Raw genomic sequence first — 24,128 nt, forward strand, 5'->3', positions numbered from 1 at the left:
AAATCACTCCCCTGGCTCCTATCCTGATTGGATAGGAGAGCCTGTACTGCTGTGTTTGTGGGAATGGCTGCTCTTTTAGAGGGGACACCTTCCCCATTATGTGCTGTTCTACAAACCGTACTGCACTCTCCCAGAAAGGGAAAGATAAGAAGAAATCTAAGCATGACAGCCTGCAGGAGCTGAGGAAGCACAAGAAGGAAATTGAATTTGAGCAAAAGCTTTATAAGGAGAAGGAAGAGATGCTGGAAAAGGAAAAACAACTGAAGATAAACCGACTAGCCCAGGAGGTACATGTCTTGTTTTTTGATGCTGAGGTAGCCCCTCTAGAGCTTAACTTCTTGTCCTTCCCCCCAAGGCCTGGGTCTGAGGCTATCCCTCTTTGGACTTAGTCTAGGATTTGTTCCCCCACACTGTTCCCAGAATATAAGCCTAGGTTTCCCCAAGTCTGTGGTTATCCCTATTTGGAGTTGTCTAGGATTTGTTCCTCCACACTGTTCCTAGAATATGTCTATGTGTCCCCAGGGCTGAGGCTATCCCTCTTTGGAGTTAGTCTAGGATTTGTTTCTCCACACTGTTCCTAGAATATGTCTATGTGTGTGTCCCCAGGTCTGAGGCTATCCCTTTTTGGAGTTAGTCTAGGATTTTCCCCACACACTGTTCCTAGAATATAAGCCTGGGGTCCTCAGGTCTGAGGCTATCCCTCTTTGGAGTAAGTCTTGATTTGTTTCTCCACATTGTTCCCAGAATATAAATCTAAGCGTCCCCTTTTGACTAGAATGAAAATCTGAGATTATCTCACACCTAGCCAAGGTGTGAGCCTGAGGTTAGCCTGCCTCTCTCCAAGACATGCCAGAACAGAATTACATGGCAAGTAATCCTTTTCTAGATGGGGTTGAGTTATCTTAACTCACTTCCCTGGCTACTAAAAATAATGCCAGTCTGCTTCTTGTTAACAGTTCTGGGAACCAAAATGCCAAAGTGATTAAGTAGAGAGTGGTACAGGGGAAAGAGTCCTAGATTTGGGGTCAAAGGTACTGGGTTCATATTCTGACTCTACTACCTACTTATTGTGTAGCTCAGGCTCTCTGGGCCTTAGTTTTCTCATCTGTAAAGTGAAAAACTTGGACCAGATGATCTTTAGAATTCCTTCTAATTCTAAATCTGTAGTTCCATGATCCTATGAGAGAATAGAGTTCTGGGCAGTTTCTGTCCCCTGGAGGTCTTTGGAGAACCTAGTTCTTTGTGACATAAAACTGCATGTGGTTGGAAGGGTGATATTTATGATCTGGCGGGGGGTGTCCCATGGCCCAGGTGTCGGAGACTGAGCGAGAAGATCTAGAAGAATCGGAAAAGATTCAGTACTGGGTGGAAAGGCTATGTCAGACCCGCCTAGAGCAGATCTCTTCCGCGGAGAATGAGCTTTCAGAGGTAACACACCCCTCGATACCCTCTCTGACCATATACTCGGCCGGCAAGGAGATTCCCTGTTTCCTTTCCAGGACTAGCCCCTTTAGCAGCAGTATTGAAACCTTAAAAACCATGGGAACATGCCCCTCCTAGATACCCATGGCCCCTTCCTCTCACTCAATCTCTGCTCACTGATCCAGTGCAAAGGAGCAGATGGACCAATTTAAGCTAACGTGATCATCATGTTATCCCTCTGAGGACTAAGGGTATTTTCTATGTGAGTCATTGCCCTGCTCTGAAGGAATAAAGCTGTGATGGTAGAATTTTAGGCAAGGGCAGCAAACTGAGATGAAACAAAGGCAATTAGAAGGGAAGACTTCCTAAAACCCATCTGATTATCATACATCAGAAGCTGGATGTCTCCCAGCAGGGCTTCTTAAACCTTTTCCATTTCCAACCGCTTTGCTTGAAAAATTTGTATGTGATCCTAAGTGCATAATATTTAAAATCGATATACAAATCAAACATTCACTGATAATAAATCTTAATTTTGCAGCTCCCATATTCAGTTATACTCCTCATATGGGGTTGAGAACGATAGTTTAAAAAGCCCCATCCCTGCCCCATCCACACCTTACGCAGTGGCTTTATTTATTTCAAGAGTTCCAGCAGCAGCAGAAGTTCTGGGACCACTGAGGTACTGAATGACTTGAGCAATATTGGTCCCAACAGTGCACAGTCTCTCCCCCAAGATTGTTGCTGCCTCCCTGGGGATCATGGCAAAGGTCCCTCAGTAATGACCTAGTAACTCCCAGAAATGTGGGGCAATCCCTACTGCCTTTGCCCACGTCAGTGTGGACATGGAGCACCAGCAGGCAGCAATTATTACCAGTCATTCCTCCTGATTGCCTTTGGAAACCATCCTGATCAGGGTCTGGGAGGTGCGAGCAGACAAGAGTACCAGACTTTCCCACAAATCCCAGGCCACTCCAATTTCCCCCCCCCCCACAATGGCCATAATCCCAGGAATCTGGAACTGACCTCCGCTCTCAGAGACATGTGTCATCTCTGAGTTAGCTCAGTGATGGCTGCTCTGTAGTACATGAGCTCCTATATGAGAAGGCTTACTGCCAGGATGCTGATTTGAGTTTTTGTCCCTAGAAACATTGATATTATAGCCGTCATCAATTCTGGCTAGGGTGGGTCCCTGGTATATCTACCTGGTAACCTGTCCTGGGACTGAAAAAGCCCCTCAATGATTTTTCATTCCCCCAGATGACCACCAGCCCCCCAACTTCCGTGACTCTCCTGGCCCCACCCCTGCGACGCTTCGCCGGTGGCCTGCACCTCCATACCACCGATCTTGATGACATTCCTCTGGATATGTTCTATTACCCTCCCAAGCGCCCGGCCCCTCTACCACCACCTTCTGCGCTGCCCGTGATGCCCCATCCCCCAACCCCTAACCCTCCCTCCAAGGTCTCGGCACCCCCTGTCATTGTACCAGCTGGCCAGGGGTCCTCATCTTCCACTTGGGTCCGGCGCCCACCACCCCCACTCCCTCCCCCTCCGTCGGTTCCCACTCTGGACCTCAACCTATCCCGCTCACTCCCTTCTGCCCTGGAAGAAGCCTTAGTAAACCATGGTCTCCACTCTGGAGATTCCACTGAACCTGTGGAAGACTGGGAACTAAAAAACTATACTGGGAAGCCTGTGAGCTCCCCTCTCCCCGAACGGAGCTTCTCTCCAACTCCAAAGGTACACTCTGTGTTCAGCATTGCATGACTGGGAGACTCTCTTGACATCTCTCCTTAGACTGTATCTGAAAAGTCAAGAGAAAAAGACGCTACCTTTGATTTTCTGAAAGCACCTGCAGTATCCATATATTGTGTGCATGTTGCATGTGTTGGCCGAGTGTGATGGGCTAGTTCATCCTTGCAAGTTTTCATTCGTTCCTCCCTCTGTGTTTCTTCTCAAAAGGGGCAGGCTGGTGTGGGCCACTAACCTTTGGCACTTAATTACAAGGCTATATTAGGTAAGAGATAAAGCTTTTTGCACAAGGTCAGCTACTGAAAATATGGGAAACTCCTCCCCAGTAAAAACAAAATACATAAAAATAAGTCTTAGTCTTTCAAAGGATAGAGTGGCTATATTCCTGTGTAAATGTTGGAATTACATAGTTGGAAGAATATTCCCCAAAAGTTTATGGTTAATTGCCAGCCCAAGAAGAAAGAGTTCAAAGGAAACCTTATTTGCGTGACTCAGAAATTCACTTACCTCTGGATTTCAGAGTGCCCATGTATGAAAAAGAAGAGCTCATATTAGGTCGAGTGGTTCTCCACCTTTTCAAGCACCAGGATGTTCTTTTAAGGCCAAATTCTACAAACTCCTCACAAACTCCTCACACTGTATTATTAGCATCTGGGATGATGATATCTGGATTCATAGGAATTACCTACTCTCTGTGTTATTGCAATATAACTATGCTTGCCTTGCAATAACTCAATAGTCCAGAGATTTTTAACCTTCTTTGTTTCTTAGATTCTACTGATAGCTAAGGACCCCTTCTCAGAATGATAAAATAAAGCAAAATAAAACCCATAGAATTACATTCTGATTGTGCAACATTGGGCAAGCCACTTAACTTGCCAGTGTCCTAGGCCACTCATTAAGGTTACAAATTGCCCAACAGTTGCTAATGTGCATCGGCAGGGAGAATTTCCTTACCTGAAATTAAAACAAAACCCATAGAATTACAAAGGAAATTACAAGATTATTATGACAAGAAATTACAAGATACACAGTACCCAAGAATTACAAATTGAAATATAGCTATCTTTTTTTAAGTTTGTGGACCACATTAGGAATCTCTTCAATAAAATAAACTGCAGGCTGAGAACTATAAGGTCAAATTGAAATAGAAAGAGATTCCTGTGGGCTTATTAGTTTATTATCATCTTATTATCCTTGGGGATTTTTGTATTTCCATTTATTTTATTGAACATTTCCCAATTACATTTCAATCTGATTCAGCCCCATTGCCCAGTGAATTTGATACCTCTGGACTAGAGGCTAATTAAAGTCCTTCCAGCTCTGATATCCAGTAATTTTGAAATTTTCAAACTGAGTACCACAAATTCAAATGTTTTCAGTGCGGTTAATGTGTGACATTTCTTAGGAAATAAAAGATAGTTAATTTGATTCTTTTAGTCATTCCTGAACTATTTATAGATAAATCAGAACCTTAGGGAAAAGACAAATCATTCAATCCATCCTAGAAGAAATAAAATGTACCTCTGAGATGGTCTCTGTGGCCAGATACCAGACCTGCCCTTACCAACTAAAGGAGGGGGTTTCTTGTAGAGGTAGCAGCTGTTTGTGGGAAGTTTGTGACTGACCCTTCCCTGCATGCATTTGGGTCCCTGCATGATCTGGCATGAGAGTAATGGCTGGAGGGAAAGACAAGGGTTTGTGGGACAGTCAGGAGTCAATTAAGATAACACAGTTCTCAAGAAAATAGCTGTAGACTCTTCTGTATAACTTCCATGCTGGTGAGTCAGGATGTGAGCCTAGAATTGAAGGTCCCAGATCCTATACCCAAAGCGAGACCAGGCAGCCAGAGACAATCTGCCGGGAAGGTGGATGAGTGTGACGTGGAGGGACAGACACCCTCCCCCCCCCACACACTTTGATGTTTGTTCTCATATTTAGATGATGAAGAGTTTCCCCTGAGACAGTAGCACCAAAAGGAATGGCAATGTTTATGTGGCAAGAGAGAGTCAAGGTGATACATTCATCCAAAGTCCTCAGGAGGGTTGCAGCTAGAATGCTGCAATAACCAAAAGAACTGAGAACTGAAAGGGACCTTGGGTTTGACCTTAAAAACCACATTGTTCAATCCTCATTTTACCAGTGAGGAAACAGGCTCAGAGGGTTGAGGTCACTTTGCCAAGTTCCCATGGGCAGGAAAGGCAGAGCTGGGATTCTGATCCATGTCCCGGAGCCCCAAATTGAGGAGACTTAGATTCCATCCTGGTTCTCCCACTAATTTGTGTGATCTTAAGCAACTCCCCTCCTTTTCCCATGCCTCAGTTTCCCCGCCTGTCAAATGAGATTGGACTAGATTCATTCGTTCATTCAGCAAGCATGTATGAAGTAGAAGGTTCTCTATCCTCTGGGCCAAGTAGCCTTTTAAAATAGTGTTCAAAGATGAAATACTTGCTGGATTCTAAGACCTTAAGCATCAAGAGTAAATAAATGGAGTTGCCTGGGATAGAATCCAGGGCCTCACTTGTACAAAACGCAATGCAAGATACTTAGCTTGGAGGACAGAGAACTGGTCTTTACAGTCAGAAGGACTTGGATTCAAGGTCCCGTGTCTGACGCATTCTGGTTGTGCAATGTTGGGCAAGCCACTTAACTTGCCAGTGTCCTGGGCCGCTAGCTAAGTTTACAAATTGCCTAACAGTTGCTAATATGCATCAGCAGAAAGAATTTCCTTACCTGAAATTCTTCATTACTGATGAAGTCACAGGGGAGGGAATTGAAGGGGGAGAGAAAACGGGGGAGAAAATGGAAAATAAAGGTGTCCAGCACCATCCTGGGCACTAGAGATGCAAAGACAAAAATGAAACAATTTCTGTCCTCGGGCAACCAACGTGACCCCTATGTTCTGGCTACAATATTCTGACATGTTGTCAGCAAGTCTCACTGGATAGAGCTTCAAGTCCCCAAAGAAATGTTGCTGAGTGACATGAAGCTCTCGTTCCAAAGGCCTTGACATTGGGGATTCTCGTCAGGACACGGAGAAGCTTAAAGAGCTTCTGGTTTTAGAATCTCTCAAAAGCTGATAAACAGTCTCACACTTTAAAGAGCTGGAAATGATTTTGGGGGGAGAGGGTGGAGATTGTTATATAGATTAAGGACAAAGGATAATAGCAGAATTAGATCCCATGTGTATCTTCACTTTGACCAAGAGCAAAGCTTTCCACTGAGCCTTATGTGTAGTCACTATGCCCTCAGGGTCAAGGACAAGGTGATGGAAAGCCCAACCCGGTAGCCCCTTTGCAGAGCTGTGTCCACCTGTGCAGACTGTCCCATCTTTTATGGCTCCCATTGGACATTTTTGTCAAATTCTGACCTCTCATGTTTTGCCCTAGACCCCACTATGGCTAGCATTTCCCTCAAGAAAGTTCCCTTTATCCATGATACTGAACTGCCTCAGGAATTGCATTATATTCCTCAGCTCTTTTAGGTCCCATCTGCAAACAAGCACGTTTCACTATCTAGTGAAGTCCTACAAAGGTTGCCTGGGTCAGAACTGCCCCATGAAGGCTTCTTAGGATTAACCCCACTTCCTTCCCCTTTATATTCTCCACCCCCCAAGAGCTGAAAGATCATTTATGGATGAGTCTTCTAGTTTATTACTACCCATAGTGGGCAAGTCACTTCAACATTCTGGGCCACAGCATCCTCATCTGAACACAGGAGAGAGTAATTAGCACTAGAGTACCACTAAAGGGAAGCACCGCTGGAATAGATATAGTACCAGAGCATCCCCTCCTGTCAAATGAGATTGGACTAGATATATTCAGAAGATCTAGATTCAAATTTCCCCTCTCACACTATGTGATTCTGAGCCTCAGTTTACTCACCTACAAAATAGAAATGATAATACTTATGCTAACTTTCAGGAATGGTATGAGGGAAAGCTTTAAAGTACTAAGACAATACAATAGAGTGACCACTGCTCTTGATTTGAAGTTAGAAGATCTGACTCTGCCACTGTTAACTTCTGTGATTTGGGTTAGGCCACATCAGCATTGGATCTGGAAATCAGAAAGATCTGGATTCAAATCCAGCCTAAAATATTTACCACATATATCAGCCTGGGAATTCACTTCATTTCTTTGTGTCTCCATTTCTCCATCTTTAAAAGGAGGGACTTGGACTTCAGGGCCTCCAAAATTGCTTTCAGTGCTAAAGCAATGGGCCCTCACTTTCCTTGTCTGCAAAATGTGAAGAGGTAAACTATATTCTGGTAATTAATAATAAATAATATAAGTATAATGTACTTATTAATAAGAAATTTATAATAAGTATGGTATACTTAATAATAAATTAATATTAAAAGCTCAATATACTCATTAATAATAAATTAATATTATTGTATTTGCTAATGTCCCTTCTGCCTTTAAATGCAGTGATCCTCAATGCCAATAAGGGAAATAACTTTCCCAGGAAAGGAGGCTTCCAAAAAAGGGATTATTCTTGCCACCGTGGAGTAGAAGGGCCTTTAAGGGTACTCTCTTAAGAGACAGATGAGACGAGCTCAGCAGAAAACCATTAACCACAGTCTAAGGCCTTCACCTCCTAAGATCCCCTCAGTAGCTTTGAGTTTCAATCCAAGTAGTTAAATGTGGCCTCTTTGAGGTCATCTTTGTGTCCAGTTTCTAAGGATAAGCAGGAGCAGTGACCCAGACTAGTTCTGTGGGTTTGCATGGACATTGAAGGATGCCATCAGTGCTGTGAGTGATCTAGGCTGTCCCTACAGCCACCGAGTGAGACTATCTCTTGAATTGACCCCTCCTAGCTACTTTGTCCGAGTCCGATGCCCCCGCGAGGTCCCGGTGTGTCCACCATCTCCAAACCCGTCATGATTCCTTATGACTTCAACTTCGTTGGCAGGCCAGTGGTCAGATCCGAGGTTTTGGTAAGCCCCTTCAGTTCCCTGTGTGGGCTGCACTCTCCGATCCAAGTCCTGAGATGCAGGCCACTGTCCTGCAGATGAAAAGAAGGTTCTTTTATTGTGGTGGGAAGGTCAAAGCCCAGTTCCAGGGAAAACCAGCCAATATGACCTGCCGTGCTCATTGGCCAGGGGCCATTGCTCCCAAGTTCTGTGTGTGAGGATCTGTTGGTGTGATGAGACCCGCAGTATGTTTTATGAGTTTAAAGACTGGTCCAGTTCCGTTAGAACAGTCTCCTCTGTTAGCAGTTCTAAATGTCAGAATCTTGACCTTGCCAGGAAAAATGCTTGTATTAATATATGATTTGGTTGGTGTGAATCCCTCCATTGATTTAAGTCTGGGTTAGATGATTTCATGAGCTGCCATAGCCAAAAAAAGAAAATGAAATAAAATCCCAAATCCAACAAAAATAACTCTCATCACTATGTAGCCAACCTTTGGTGATAACTTCTCTGAACTTCTATGATTGATCCTTGGATAGTAGACGTATAATCTATCATCAGGCCCACGATTAAAGTCCTTTTTATCATAGTGCCGTCTACTAGAGCCTGACTTCTGTTGAGGAAGTCATCAAGAACCTTGGCCCCTCTCTACATCTTAAAAATGCATCAACTTTGATATTATTGATGGTCTGGAGAAATGCTTGAAGCAAATTCACTTCCTCTGTTCAATTTAACCCCACCTGTCCTGGGGGTCCCATGAAGAATGTAAACTCCTTGAGGGCAGGGAGTATTTTGCTTTTGTCTTTGCATCTCTAGTGTCCAGCACAGTGCCTGGTCCATAGTTAAATCCTAGTAAATGCTTGTTGAATGACGATAGACTGATTATAGGTGGGCCAGAGAAGTGAGAGAGTAAAGATGTGACCCATCTCATCAATGGTGACCAAGGACTTGGCTATATATGTCTTTCATTTTTTTATTTTTTAAAGCTTTTATTTTCAAAACATATACATAGATAGTGCTCAACATTCACCCTTGCAAAACCCTGTGCTCCAAATCTTTCTCTCACTCCCATCCCCCTATCTTCTCCTTTAGATGGCAAATAATTCAATATATGTTAAACATGTGCAGTTCTTCTATACATATTTCCACCACTATCATGCTGCACAAGAAAAATCAGATCAAAAGGGAAAAAATGAGAAAGAAAACAAAATGCAAGCAAACCACAACAAAAAATGAAAATGCCATGTTGTGGTCCATACTCAGTCCCACAGTCCCCTCTCGGGCTGCATATGGCTCTCTCCGTCACGATCATTAAAACTGGCCTGAATCACCTCAATGTTAAAAAGTCCATCAGAATTGATCATCACATAATCTTGTTCTTGCCACATGCAATGATCTCCTGGTTCTGCTCACTTCACTTAGGATCAATTCAGCCACATGTCTTTCTGTCCCTGCAGCACTCACATTCACATACCCTCAGTCAAAAATGGTTGTCCTACATATAGAATCACCCTACCCATGTGTATAATATAACTAGAACCAGCCAGCCCCATGAATATAGACCGAGTGCTTATTCGCTCAGTCTAATAAGATCAGTGAAAGCATTTTCTATTTAACTTCCAAAGAAACCCTACCCAAATGTCAGGAAAGGTTATGTATCATCACTTAGATTATTTTTGGTTTTAACTATAGTATCAGCTTCCAGAGGAGAAGAGTTCACTCAGTATATGAAAGCTTTTTTTTTTTTTTTTTAAACATAGACCTCGTGTTTTGCAATTAATTCAGTGAAATGAGCCTTCTCTTACTTACACAGTATTGGGCAGCTTTAATAGATTAACACAGACCAGGGAGAAAATCAGTTTAACCACAAAAGAAATCAGACGTCAATCAAAGTAAGAAAATGATTGTTAGGAGTGGTTCTGCCCTTGGCCAAAACCCAGGCTCCTCAGCAATGACTTGGGAGGAGGGGCTGCCTCTGAGCTGGACCGACCCCAATGGGTTGGGAGTGGGTATCCGACACTAGGGGGCAGGCAGGTCTTGATGTACATGTACAGGTGGAGAGGATTAACATCCAATTTGGAAATGTTCTTTTCTTTGGCAGCCACAAGAGATGCTGAAAAGGATGGTGGTTTACCAGTCACCGTTCAGAAAAGTAAAAAAGTTATACATTTTCCTCTTCTTTCCCCCAGTGTGGCCCGTCTTGTTTCTGTCTAGATGGGTTAGTCCTGAGCTATCTAAATGCGCATCAGTAGGTACCCCTGGGATTCCCATGGGATCATGGTAAATTGGAGCCTCCTAGCAAAAGCTAGAGACCCCAATGTCCATTTGCTTGTGAATGGATGGGAGACCCAAAGCTATGGACAACATAGGGGCAGGGAAGGGATGTTCTATATAGGAGGTTGCGGTTGGGAGGAGGAAATTGTCCTTCTGCTTCTGTTTAATAGGAGGGAGACTTACAGAATCCCAGGGATTCCTTCTATTATACCCCTAGATACCCCATTCTCCACTTGAGAAACTTACTCCCTGATGAGGAAGCTTGATCCGTCTTTGAGGAAAAATAACAGTTCAGAAATTCTTCCTTAGTCTGAACTCATTCTTACTGAAGTTCTGTTCTCTGGGGTCAGATCTAACAGGGCCGATCACTCTTCCATATGACAGGCCCTCGAGTACTTGAAAATTACCTTTCCCTAAATCGTTTTAGATCAGACAGCTTCGCTTCCTTCAAGTGATTTTCATATTTCTCTGGTTTCTCGTTTCCTAGCTATCCTACATGCCCTCGTCTAGAAGCTATCCAATCTGTCAGTGTCATTGCTAAAATACTCAGACAGCTGCATATAATACTCTTGTAAGGTCTGACCACAGGGCCTTCATCTGCCTTATTCTGGACTCTCTGCCTCTGGATGGGGTGGATGAGTCTGCAGCCTCGATCCCATTCAGGATCTCACTCGAGCTCTGCCCACAGACAGACATCTCCTGGCTGCATCCTAATATTACATTAGTGGGAAGGAGGGAAGGAGTTGCTGTGTCTCTGTTACTTTTATCGAGCTTACACTCCACCAGAACCCCCAGATCTTTTTCACAAGAATTGTAACCTTGTGCTGTAGAAAAATCTACTCTAAAGTTTTTCATTTCAGTCTTTGTGGCAACTGAAAAAAAATGGGATTTCGTTGTTGGGAAGGTTCGCAAAGAGTTCTCTATATTTCTCTGAAAAACTTTCTTTTTAGAGACTCAGAACATATGTGTATGGATGTTCATACATCCGCACATTAAAACTGAGCTACCCGTAAGTCTGCATTGTCACAGACCCTATTCAGGAAGGCTTTGTTGATTTCTAGTAAATAGGATGGTTCTTTCCTTGCTTTGAATTATGGAAAAGAATAGAGGTGTTCCCCACCCCTCCCTTTCTGGTCAGAGAATACAGAGGCCATCTGCTTTTACACTGTGACTTTATAGATAAGGACTCTCAGAGTGATTTGATTGGGGTGACACAGTCAATAGCTAAGCTCAGATAAGAATCCAAGTCTCCAAACTTCCCATCCATGGTCACATCTCTTTGCTGCTAAATCTGACATTATTCACTCAGGTTTCTGATCCCCATGGGGCAGTGCTTTCTGAATTATTGTGTCTGCTTCCCCTGGATATCTATGTTTGTGCATCAACTCTTTCTCTGACTTCATTTATTTCTACACTAGCCACGATTGCTGGTGTCCAGTGATGCCTCCCTGTAGGCTCCCCATAGTCGTCTGCTGAGATGTTTATCTCTCTTTCTTGATTCTTCCTTCCATTAGGTCAGTCTTAACTCCTCCAAAAATCTTCAACTCTGATACATTTTAGTCCATTAAGAAATGGACTAGACCCAGGCTGGGCCGATTTCTCTCTTCTCTATTTTCTGTATAGGAAAAATGGGATTTGGATGTGTGTGTGTGTGTGTGTGTGTGTGTGTGTGTGTGTTTTCACTGAGGTATATATTTATTTTTCCTTAAAGACTTCAGAACTGTTTTCTACAAAATCACTTTGCCGTCCAATGATGCTTAGAAAACTAGTTCTTTCTCCCAGATTAGAACATAAGGGTAGAGAGGAGATGATGGGAAATCTTTCTCTCATGTACTTCTCCCACTCACACCATTCCAGAATCTTAGCTGTGAGCTAATTTAAAGTCATCCAAGTTAGAACCACTAAAAATGTCCAGGAATTGAAACAAATGAGGCTTTGAACCAATGAGAAAGTCCTATATTTAGTAAATATATTTACCTATAGGTGCTATTCATTCTCAATCTTAATTCCTCTCTCTCTTGTGATATTCATGTCTCTGATGATGGTTTCCATTCTATTCTTTTCTATAATTACCATTAGTGACGCTGCTACCTGCTTTGGATCACTTGCAAATTACATTAAATGATATTGTGTATTCCAATAGTCTCTGATGTGGGTATCTCCTCCAGCAGTGCAGATCTCTACCTGTCCAAGTTGGCCCATCTTGTACAATTCTCATCCCTGGCCTCCCATAAGCTCATTCTCAGGAGACCACCCAATGTCCAGGGATTTTATGTTTTCTTGGTATCACTAAAATAACAATGAAAAATTCTAATTCTACTGTTCTAATTGTTCTGGTCATCAATTATCCATCACTCTTGCCAAGTGGCCAGCTCATTTTTTTTCAGTCATGCTTTTCATACAATTTATGACCCCCTAAAATGTACTTATGTCTTTATATGACATTTACAGCTGTCATATCATATTTACCCTATTCCTTCGTTAGACTAAATAGCGTGAGAACAAAGGTGTCCACTTATCTAAATTTCTTATTTTCTGCTACAGATAAACTGTTCTTAGTAAATATTCATTCAATTTAATTTAATTGAATACTCTCAGGCTGGGTCCTTTCTTCTTTTCCCTTAGTCCAGTTCCTTCAGGGATCTCTCCCTAGGGAATCCTTCTCCACAAAGTGGTTCTATTGATCAGAAGACATCTTACAAAAACAGTTAGCCACAAGAATGTTCTAGCTTCATTCATTCAATAGACATTTGCTGAGTGACTATAATGTGCACAGCCCATTTAGGAATACAGAGCTTTTTGAATAAAATAGGGTACCTCCCCTTGGGGAGCGATAGTCTCATAAGGGGAAAAATAACTATCACAGGAGCTAGTAGTCCTTACTGCCCCTATGATAGAGATCTTTAAATGTTAAGCTTTCTTAGTAATCAGAGTTTCATTCTAAGGATTCTCCAAGATTGAAAAACTTTCCAGAGTCAAAGAAATGAGTCCCTCATAGTGGAATTTAAATTTCTGGGTCACACTTTAAGGAAAGTATCTTTGGGCAAAAGGGTCTTCCTGGTATCCTTTACATAAGAATTATCCAACATAAGGCTCCAAGACTGCCTGTAGCTGACAATATTCTCCAGTAAGATCAGAACTGGATTAAAATGCAATTTTTAAATAAATAAAAATACAAACAAAACCTGGATAACATTACATTTTAAAAAATTAAGTCAGTGTGTGGCCAGCAGGTATCCTTATGTATGGATCTATTCTGTTATGTATGGATCTGTTTTTATGTGTGGATCTTTTCTATTAGAGTTTGATATCACTGCTTTCAATCATTTTACTCATTAGGATTTTCGGGTTTTTTTTTTCTGGCCACCTTCTTTCCCTCAACTCTTAGTCAGGTTGGAGCTGCTCTGCCTGTGAAGGGAATAAAACTCACCTTCTCCCTCCCCTTTGGCCCAGACCTCTCTGCTTTTTGCTTGATTCTGCCATCCTGTGCATCCTTTTCTTATTGTCCTTGCATTCCTGAGCTTGCTTCAGCACCTTTGGAGCTCAATCTTCTCTGAATTCCATGTCCTGTGAGAAAGACTATTCCCTCCCCTAAATTCCTTTCTTTGTCTCCAGGATTTCAGGAAATATGAGGAAGATTTTAACCCTTATTCCATGGTAAGAAGCGGATGCCCTTGGCTTCCCTGGGAAGGTGGAGGGAGGGAGGAGAGATGGGTATAAAGGGTAAGCCCAGGTTTGAGGCGATCCACAAGGGCTGCTGACATTGGGCCAGAGTGATACATACACTCCCTGGAAAGACCAGGTAGGAATGTGAAGGTAAGATTTTGTTGACTGCCTGCCAAAGAAAGAGTCCTGAATCTTGAAAACATTTGAATCCCTTACTCTGTGCTCACAGTCCAGCTGATGTGTGTGCAGCTATATGCTTTGTAACCTGAATTATCTTGTTTTTGTAACGGTCTGGGGAGGGATCAAAAGAGTTTGTAATGCACTTGCCATGATCCTGGAGTAAGGATCCATGATTGTGACTGGATTAAGTTGGAGGTGGTGGTATGTACATATGCATGGGTTTTTGAAAGGTTTATGGCTTCTTATTCAAGAAATCCTGTTCCCTCAACTGACACTTTCTTTTCCACGTCCAATTTTTCCATTAATATTCAAAGATCTCATATTGTCTCTCTTTCCAGTTTCTCCCAGAGCAGATCATGGGGAAAGATGTCCGGCTTTTACGGATTAAAAAGGTAATACAGCTACTTGGGTAGGGCCTTGTTCAAGGGCAATCATATTGTGGCCACCATGCTGCCCCTGAGGCAGAGAGAAATATCTACCTTTCTCTGTCCCAATTCAGCCATACTTTTCTTATACATAGTAGACTTGAGTGACTTCCTAACCTGTTCCCCTAAGTGCCTACAGACAATATCTCTACTCTGTCACCCAGTAAAGTTGTGTCCTGTGACATGACTTGGAAGGACAACTCCCCTTCTGCTGCGGACTTGATCCCCCAAGTTTCTCATAACATATTTTGGTGATGTAGTGAAAGTTCTTATTTCCCAATCCTTAGACCATCCAGATATCCCCATTATTATGAGGAAATATTTGGGCCTCCGATGTGCTAGAAACCATGTAAAGAAATAAGATGAATTTTCTCCTTTGGGGTGGAGATGGGGAGAATTCAGCTAAGCTCTAGACTCCTCCTCCTCCTTTCCAGAAGATTAAAAGCCTTCCTGGGATCCCCAGATCTGGGATGGTTTGGGTCACCTTCCTTCTCTCTATCTTCCTATTGTTGTGTTTTCCAACAAGCATTTATTAAGTGCTTCTTTTCCCTCTTCTCTATTTTGTTTCTCTTCCATGCTCTGGCAAAGGCATTGATAACTATCAAAGTTTATCCTGGGCTTCTATAAATAATCATTTGTGGTAGTAGTAGGAGTAGCAGTAGCAGCAAAAGTAGAAATAATAGTAATAGTAGTAGTAGTATTTATATAGCACCTACTTTGTGCAATGCCAGGCACTGTGCTAAGTACTTTACCAATATCATCTTATTTAATCTTCACAATAACCCTTTGAGGTAGGTGCTATTATTTTTTTTTTTTGCTAAGGTGATTGGGGTTAAGTGACTTGCCCAGAGTCACACAGCTAGGAAGTGTGAAGTGTCTGAGACCAGATTTGAACTCAAATCCTCCTGACTTCAGGGCTGGTGCTCTATCCACTGTGGAATCTAGCTGTCCCCATAGGTGCTATTATTATATCTATATATTTACTATATATTATATTATATATAACTATATATTATAGCTATATATTTACAGCTGAGAAAACTGAGGCAAACATAGGATAAATGACTTGACCAAAGTTCCACAGCCATTAGGTGTCTGAGATTGGATTTGAACTCAGTTCTTCCTGACGCCAGGTCCAGTGCTCTGCACACCGTTCCTCCTGTTGCTAAGTAATATAAACAGAGGGTAGTTGGCCATTCATCAGAGATATACTGTATGTATGGGGAGGAGTGATAATGCATCAGGAAGATGCTAGAATTGATTAACTCTTCCATCTTATCCAATTCTAGGATCCTGTAATTCAATAAAGTTAGGATGGTGAAGCCCCTTCTGTTGCTTGTAGTCCAGATGGGAGTGGCAAGGTGGAAATCCAGCCTTAGCTTTCCTTGGGCTCTTGGGACCCTTTCTGACGCAAATTGTTTCTATTTTAGGGCCCTTGGGGAGGCAGGGTCTTCTGAGGTCCTTCAACTTTTAAACTGCAGAACTGTTTTTAATAGTGATCGACTCATTTCACCCAGTTATTTTTCCCATGAAAAATAAAATAAACCTAAAACCCAGAGGGCAGTATAATGGTGTGAAAAGAACGCTGCTCCAGGAGCTGGTCCCTCAAAGCTCTGTCATTAACTGTGGGAGCTTGGGCAAATCATTAACCTTTTTCCAAGTTAATGTTCAAAGAAAGTGTTTGGTCAGGGTGGCCGGTCTATTCCACCTATCCTTACTAATTTCCTGCAGTTGGTTATCGCCCTACAGACTAGAGGACAACGGGAGGGTTTCTCAGAATGCACTGTGTGAAAAACCACAATGAAAGTACTTTGTAAACTATAAAACTCCCCATAAGGACTTGGACCCAGATCACCTCTAATGTCTACATCTGGGAATCCATGCCCCATCACTACATCCCCATCACTCATGGGCTGCAGGTCCCTCCAGGTGTCCCATTCTCTTTCTTTTCCTCCATTCAGGAAGGCTCCTTAGATCTGGCAGTCGAAGGTGGTGTCGACTCTCCAATTGGGAAAATCGTGGTTTCTGCTGTTTATGAAGACGGGGCTGCTGACCGTCATGGTAAGCACCATGTTGGCTCTTTTGGTCATGGTGAGGAAAATCACCCTCACATAATTTTAGCTGAAAACTGACCTTGTATGTGGGTAGCACATCCAGGTGCCTGAGCCACATGGAATGCCTTTCCCCATCTCTGTATGTCAAAATCCTGCTCATCATTTGCTTTTATTTCCTACCCAACTTTTGGTTCAAATGCCACCACCTCCATGAAACCTTCCCTGATCCCCTCAACTCCATAACAGGATGTTACATCTCCCTCCACTCCATTCCCATAGACCTTTAAATATCCCACTGTATCATGGTTTAGTGACATCATTTGCTATCATTCCTCCTTAGGAAACTATAAGCAGCATGATGAGCTTCAAGAATTCTAGTAATTCTGTAGTTATAAAGGATGCTTTTATAATGTATGTAACCTAGCTTTACCATTCTCCCCTTACCCCATTCATTGACTTTAACAGTGATATGGGAGAAGATCTCAATCCCTCATTGAGTTTTAAAATAAGTTATTTTTAATTAATTAAAAAAAATAATTATTCTAGTAAAACCGTCTGCCATTTATAGAATGCTTTAAAGTCTGCAAATCACTTCACATGAATTACCTCCTTAGGAGGTTGGTCCTGCTGGGATTATTAGCCTTATTTTCCAGATGAGGAAGCTGAAACTCCATGAGATTAAATGATATGGCCAATGTCATGCAACTAGGAAATGTAAAAGGCAGAATTTGAATTCAGATCTTCTTGCTTTCAAATTTACTGCTTAGAAGTCTTTCTTCTGGCTTCCCATCACCTAACACACAGTAGGTTTTCATTCAATATTCAGCAGTTACGGCTAGAAGAAATCTTAGAAAACTATAAAAAGGACATTTTTTATCTTCCTTTCTAGACCCTTTTCCCTATTAATTTTACTCTCTCTTTCACTAAGGAAATAATCGTTCCCTAGTAAAGAATCTTTGTTTTTTTGTGTCTAACCCTTTGTAATCCTATTTGGGGTTTTCTAGGCAAAAATACTGGAGTGGTTTGCCATCTCTTTCTCTAGCTTATTTTACAGAAGAGGAAACTGAGACAGAGTTAAGTGACTTGCCCGGGGTCACACAGCTAGGAAGTGTCTGAGATAGAATTTGAATTCAGGAAACTGAGTCTTTCTGATCCATTATTCATTGCACCACCTAGTTTCCCTAATGAAAAATCTATTAGTCTCCTAATCCAAGGGATTCTAAACAAGGATCTGTTAAACTTCTTTTGAGAAATACTTGGATAATTGTATAACTGATTTTTTGTAATCCTATGTATTTTGTTATATGAATTTAAAAACATTCTTCTGAGTTTCAACAAACTGACACAATTTAAATAATACACTCAGAAAACATCCAGAACCCTGATTTGGTCCAACCACTAGTCCACCTATTTAACAGATGGGGGTCATTTATTCAGAGGTGGAAGGTACCTCAGGGGCTCAACTGCCTAGATGGGAAAATGAGGTCAAACAGACTGAGTCACAAAAGTCACAGGGAAGTAAGCTTCAGAATTGGGGCCTCTTTTTCATTGCTGGAGCTTTCTGTGAAATAATTAAATTAAGAGTAACTAACAGGATCCCAGGCCTTTAGAAGGGATAGAGGCTACCTTCAGTTGGTACTTATTGACTTCAATGAGAAGTTTCTCTGATGCTTTTCATGATCGTCCTTTTTGTCATTTGAATATGAGGGATCAATAACTCAGAGAGGTTTGGGGGGTTTGAGGGAAGAGCACTGAATCTGAAGTCGAAGGACAACTTAGAATACCACTGTTGCTGCTTGCTACCTGTCCTTGTCTTTACCTCAGTTTCCTCCCTTGTAATGTGAGGGAGTTGGATTAGATGATTTCTCTTCCCAGACTATGATTTTATCATTCGCAACTGAAATTAAGACTCAGCTAGGACTTAGGGAACATCCTGTGCCTTACGTGAAAGAGAGAAATCCAATAAGGGGAAGTCTTTTTTGCAGTTTTTTTGCCAGATATCCCTAATATTTTCATGGATTATTTATTGCTGGTTTCTTGTTCCCTCAACAAGAAGAGTTGGCCAACCCATTGCCAATGGTGAACCGTTAGGCTATGCACAACATTCCCACCACTCCCTCTCCAGTGAACAAACCGAGAGGTGATCTACCCATAGTCACACAGCCAAAAAAAATCATCCTGTGATAAGGTCTGGTCTCATTTGTTTTCTGTGTCTACTTCGCTAGAGAAGATGGTCATCTGAGGTGCGTCTGATTCTGCTTCCACACGGCGCAGAAAGCAGGGACAACACTGCTTACTTAGAGCCCTCCCTTGCGCCTGGGGTCTTGGGATTGGTATAACTGTTGGTGGTGATGGTGGTATAGTCCTTCTTTGTGAAGAGGACCAGTGGGTAGTCAAGGGCCAGAGTCTTTGTGAGAGGAATGAGGGAGGGAGAATATGTCTTCTTGGCTAAAATGTCATATCACCATGTCTCTCCCACCAGGTGGAATTGTGAAAGGTGATGAGATCATGGCAATTAATGGTAGGATCGTGATGGACTTCACCTTGGCAGAGGCCCAGGCAGCCCTACAGAAGGCCTGGAACCAGGGCGGGGTAAGAATAGTCTTTATTCTTATATTAAAATATAAGAATAATGATAATTGTTCTATAAGAAATAATGAGCAGGCTGATTTCAGAAAAACCTGAAGGACTTAAGATGAACTAATAATGAGTGAAATAAGCAAAACCAGGAGACCGTTGTACACAGTAACAGCAAGATTGTGGGATGATCAATTATTATAGACTTAGCTCTTCTCAGCAATTCAGTGATCCAAGACAATTCCAATAGAATTGAGATGGAATTCTCACCCAGAATGCACCCAGAGGGAGAACCATGGAGACTGAAAGCGAATCAAAGGATACTATTTTTATCTTTTTGTTTGTTTGTTTATTTGCTTTTTCTTTCTCGTGATTTTTTTCACTTTTGTTCTGAATTTTCTTTCACAATGTGATAAATGTGTTTAAATAATATATTTTAAATAATTATACATGTAAAAAACAAAAACAATGGCTAATATTTTTTTACCGATTTAAAGTTTGCTAAGCATCTTATACACATTAGCCCGGTTGCTCCTTTCTGGGAGATAGGTGCTTTTCTCATCCCTATTTTACAGATGAGAAGACTGAGACTGACAGAGGTTAAGTAGATTTTTTTTAAGTGTCTGAGGGTGGATTTAAATTCAGGTCTTCTTGACTCCAAATCCAGGATTGTAACCATTGGGCCACCCAGCTAAATTCCTGAAGGAATTTTCTTTTCCTTTTGTTTTGTATCCCTAGTGCTTAACACAGTACCTGGCACATATTGAACATTTAATAAATGATTTCTAGTTGATACTTACCCTACTATCTACCCATTAGTATACATTTGGCTTTTGGAAATGAAGTCAGCATCTTTTACTCTATGGCACAAGGCAGTGCTCGAGGTTTCAGGCATAGCAGTATCCTTAGTGACCCATAGTGCTGGTGAAACATACCTCTCAAAGTAGTTAAATGCCCCCCTTTAAGAGAGAGGTTGCCCAAGACCAGTCAGTTTCCCCAGAAGTGAAATCCCACTTTTCCTCCCAGTGACACGCAGATGATTAAGGGTGTAGAAAAAAAGTCCTTCTGTTGTTTGGGGGAAGGAAATTATTTGTCCCACAGGCAATAAATAAAAATCCATTTATAGGAACAGAGGCAGAGCCCTACTCTCATTACCCAGATCTGAGATCAGAGAGTTTGTTACCAGTAAGTTTTGAGCTCTTGGGTTCTAAGGTCTTATGGAGATAAATGGCTTACCCAGAAGGCTTTGCCAGAGGCAGCGTAGATCAGCAGAAAGAGCACTGAGTGTGAGGTCAAAAACCCAGATTAGATTCTATTCTCTGCTTACTAACTATATGACTTTGAGCAAACCACTTAATATCTCTGGACCTCAATTTCCACAGCTATAAAATGGATCATATGACTTTAAAAGTATCACCAAATATAGGTCCTCTGATTTTAAAAATTGATTATTTTAGATGGCACTTGACAGTTTTGAATTGAAAAATGTGATTAAGTGTGTATAGAATACCTGCTATTGTTTGGGTACAGGAATATGTGATTGGGATAGGCACTGGGAAATGCTTTGTCTGCACTATCAGGGCAACCTGTGCCCAGTGTAATGCTCATCTCTCCCTACAGGATTGGATTGATCTGGTCATTGCAGTATCCCCACCTAAGGAGTATGATGATGAACTGTAAGTCCCTGTCAGAGTCTTGCCTCTGACCCAGTCAACCTTCACATTAGCCTACAAGTGGGAGAAAAAAGTGTATCTTCTCTCATTCAGGCTTCATACCTTGTCTTCTTGGGGAGTATCTTGAGGTTCCATAATCTCCATGAAGTCTTTCAATTTACAGATTTGTCCTTCACTTTGCAAACGACCATCCACGATACCCCCATGTTTGCCCAAGGATCAGATACAAGCCCCATCTATAAGGACACTCCTACTCCTTGCTTACTCATTCAAGCCTTTCTGCCTCCCTCTTTCCCCCACCTCTCTTTTTTCTCCATTTCCCTCTTCTTCTGACTTTCTTTCTTCTCTTCTTTGCTTTCTGTACCACTATTTGCCTTTTTTCCTCCTTTCCCCCATGTCTCCCCTCCTTGTCTCACCTATTTTCCCTCCATTCTATTCTTTATCTTCTGACCCCTCTTTTTCTCCCTCCCTCTCCCTCCCCCTCACTCTCCCCCTTTTCTTCTTTCTTCTCTTCTCTTCCCTTCTCTCTCAATTCCTTTTCTAATTTTCTTCCACTCATCCATCACATTTATCTGTGATTTGAAATCTGGTGTCCTGTCTCTCTGACTCCTGCATGTAGACACCACTGCAGCATAGATTCGCCATAATTGCATTATACTTCAACATCAAGCAAACATTATTAATCCAAAGCTGTCATTCTAACAGAAACAACCTCTTATCACAGAAAAAGCTCAGGATTCGGAGTCTGAGTTCCAATATTGACTCAGACATCTAATAGTTATGGGATCTGAGGCAAATCAGTCCTGACTCTGGCCTTATAAAATGGGTGGGAGCAAAAATGCCATGAACTGTCTCTGATGACTAGGAGCCCAGTAAGTCTTAGGGAAGCCAGCCTCACTCAGCCCTTCTGCCCTCTTAAACTTCTGGGAAGATGGCCAGGGTGGGGGTTGGAGAAGGAAGGGGCTATACCTGCAAAAAGATCGATCAACCCCAAGGAAATAACGAATCACCGTTTTGTGTGTTTCCCTGCTCTTCGTATGTAGTTCTTCTCTTCCCTCCTCTGCAGACAGCAGCCCCCAGCCACTCAGAAAGAGCCTTGAAGGCAGCGCCCCTGTGCACAGACATGGGTTTCTCCTGCAGCTGTAGCCCCCGCAGTATTCCCTCATGGTGAATAGACAGTCTTTCCAAGGCTGGTTGTTCTGCTGCCGACCTGTCATCTTGCACAGGTCGGCTGAGTGTTCTTTGGACTGCTGCCTGAGTCACCAGATGCTTTCAGTACTGCTGGACAGCATCTCTCAAATGTGCCACTGAGGCAGATGTTTGGCCAGAGAGAGGTCCCTGCTTTGTAAGCTACAGTAATCGAGACAATGGCACGATTTTGTCAGTCGGTGCCATGGGCTATTAACTCGAGAGGAGGTCCCAACCTGCCTTCCGACTCATGGCCAACCTCATGCTTTTCTCTGCCATGTGGTCCTGCTCTGAGCTGGAATCACAGCCTGGCTCTTCTGTTCCATGTTGGGTACAAAGAGTGCCACAAAACAGGACAAAGGCATAATTGGCACTGTGCAGGAAAATGCTGAGTGTAATTCTCCCCCAATTAAAAATGTAAAATGTGTGTCTCTTATCAGATCCTGATATGACTGACACATAGAAAATGTACTCTCCTCAATTTGCGGACCCAATCAATCAACATGTATTTATTAAACACCTACAATGTGCTAAGTCCTGGTGATAAAAATACAAAGGCAATGATCTTTACTCTGAGGGAGCCTCTATTCTAAGCACCCTGTCTCCATTCTGGTCAACAAATTCCACTCAGAGCTGGATCAAATTTGAGAGTTTTTCAAGGCTGGTCCAAAGAACTGGAACTAGCATTCCTTACATACTTTCCTGCCTTGGATCATTTGAAAAATATTTTTTCTTGTTTCTTCTCCCTCCATTCCTGCTCCTGTGCCAGGAGACCCATCTGAGATCTGTAGAGTGTGACTTTTGTGTCCCCCACCCCATGTCAGGAGGTTCCCATGGGCAGAACCAGCAAACAGATGGTTATGTCACTGGTATGGTGTAGCCTGAAGCCTAGAATCTGGGAACAAGCAATAACTTGACCCTGAGCTGATGCTGCTTGAAAAATTTGGCCAGTTTAGCTTGTCATTACCACTTCAGAAAACATTCAGACTATACGTTCCCAACTGTTTTTGTTCTGACACTCTGGTGGCCTCTGGGGGCCTCCCTCTGTCCTGGGGAGTGGGTCTGGCCTTAAGTTTTCTGTCACTTGTAATCTCTGGTTTCCCAAGGGGTTTTCTTGGCCTGTTGTCTATCCCCCCTCCCTCCTCTCCTTTCTGATCTCACAAGAAAAATAGCTCTCCTCATCCCTTGCAGCCCTGTGAGCCAGAGCCCAAGTTGGCTAGTGTGCCCACAGGCAGAGGAGAGAGAGAGAGAGGCTTTCTGCTAAAGACATGCATGAGTTTTGGGTGATTGGGAGCCATACTTTGTCTGGAAGCTCGCGTCACCTTTTTCCCTTCTTTGTATTGCAGGACATTTTTTTGAAGTCCAGGAGACACCAAATCCATGCCTAGCTGACATCCAATCTCTGATTCTTCCATCTGAACCTGTGACTGGTCACCTGCTTTTATGAATGCTCTACTGCTCTGATTTTGGTCCCTACAGATCCTTGGATTCTTTTCTGGGAGGCTCCACAAGCAATCAGCAGGATGTCTTCCTATTTAACATTCAACACTAATGCTTTCTTGAGCCAGACTGGAACCGAGCAGCTCAGTCCTGCCGACCTCCTCTCCAGACAAAGCCCAGGAGAGCTGGGAGAGAGCTCCCAGGAAGGGGCAGGGGAGGAATGACTTTGAAAAAACTGAAGGGAGTCTTTTATTGCTGCAGAATTTTGCTATATCTAATGCCATCTCTTTACCATGAATTTGGTTTCTCCACAATCCCAGAATTCCAAAGAGAACTATTAGGAATTAGGGCTTCAAGGCTTTCCCCTCTATTGCATTCCTTTTTTCAGCCCTGCCTATAATAAGCATTTAAAGGAAAATACCATTAATCTCTGTAGGACCCTCTCCAATGCTCTCAGAAATAATTTTCCTCAGGTTGAAATTACTTTGGGATTGAGGGTAGAGTACCCTCCTCACAACTGGCCAATAAACTGATTACCTGGTTGTCAAGTTTAGCA

General features: G+C 42.5%; 1 protein-coding gene across 3 annotated transcripts in view; it reads left to right on the top strand.

Annotated features, from left to right (window-relative positions):
• USH1C (USH1 protein network component harmonin) overlaps positions 1-23,797 on the top strand; it is a 60,568-nt gene extending 36,771 nt beyond the window's left edge. For 2 of the 3 annotated variants that reach the window (XM_023506229.2, XM_023506228.2), the window contains exons 16-21: positions 13,985-14,026; positions 14,554-14,607; positions 16,602-16,701; positions 19,177-19,286; positions 20,892-20,947; positions 23,479-23,797. In XM_023506229.2, the coding sequence (XP_023361997.1) occupies positions 13,985-14,026; positions 14,554-14,607; positions 16,602-16,701; positions 19,177-19,286; positions 20,892-20,947; positions 23,479-23,491 (375 nt within the window). In that variant the 3' untranslated portion in view covers positions 23,492-23,797. Of the gene's footprint in view, positions 1-134; positions 288-1,311; positions 1,429-2,682; positions 3,166-7,999; positions 8,120-10,196; positions 10,248-13,984; positions 14,027-14,553; positions 14,608-16,601; positions 16,702-19,176; positions 19,287-20,891; positions 20,948-21,987; positions 23,416-23,478 lie in introns of those variants that run through there. The other variant, XM_023506230.2, reaches the window with a different exon arrangement.
• Positions 23,798-24,128: the final 331 nt, after the last annotated feature.

This window comes from Sarcophilus harrisii, chromosome 6 (genome assembly GCF_902635505.1).
Source record: "Sarcophilus harrisii chromosome 6, mSarHar1.11, whole genome shotgun sequence".
Classification (NCBI taxonomy): Eukaryota; Metazoa; Chordata; class Mammalia; order Dasyuromorphia; family Dasyuridae; genus Sarcophilus; species Sarcophilus harrisii.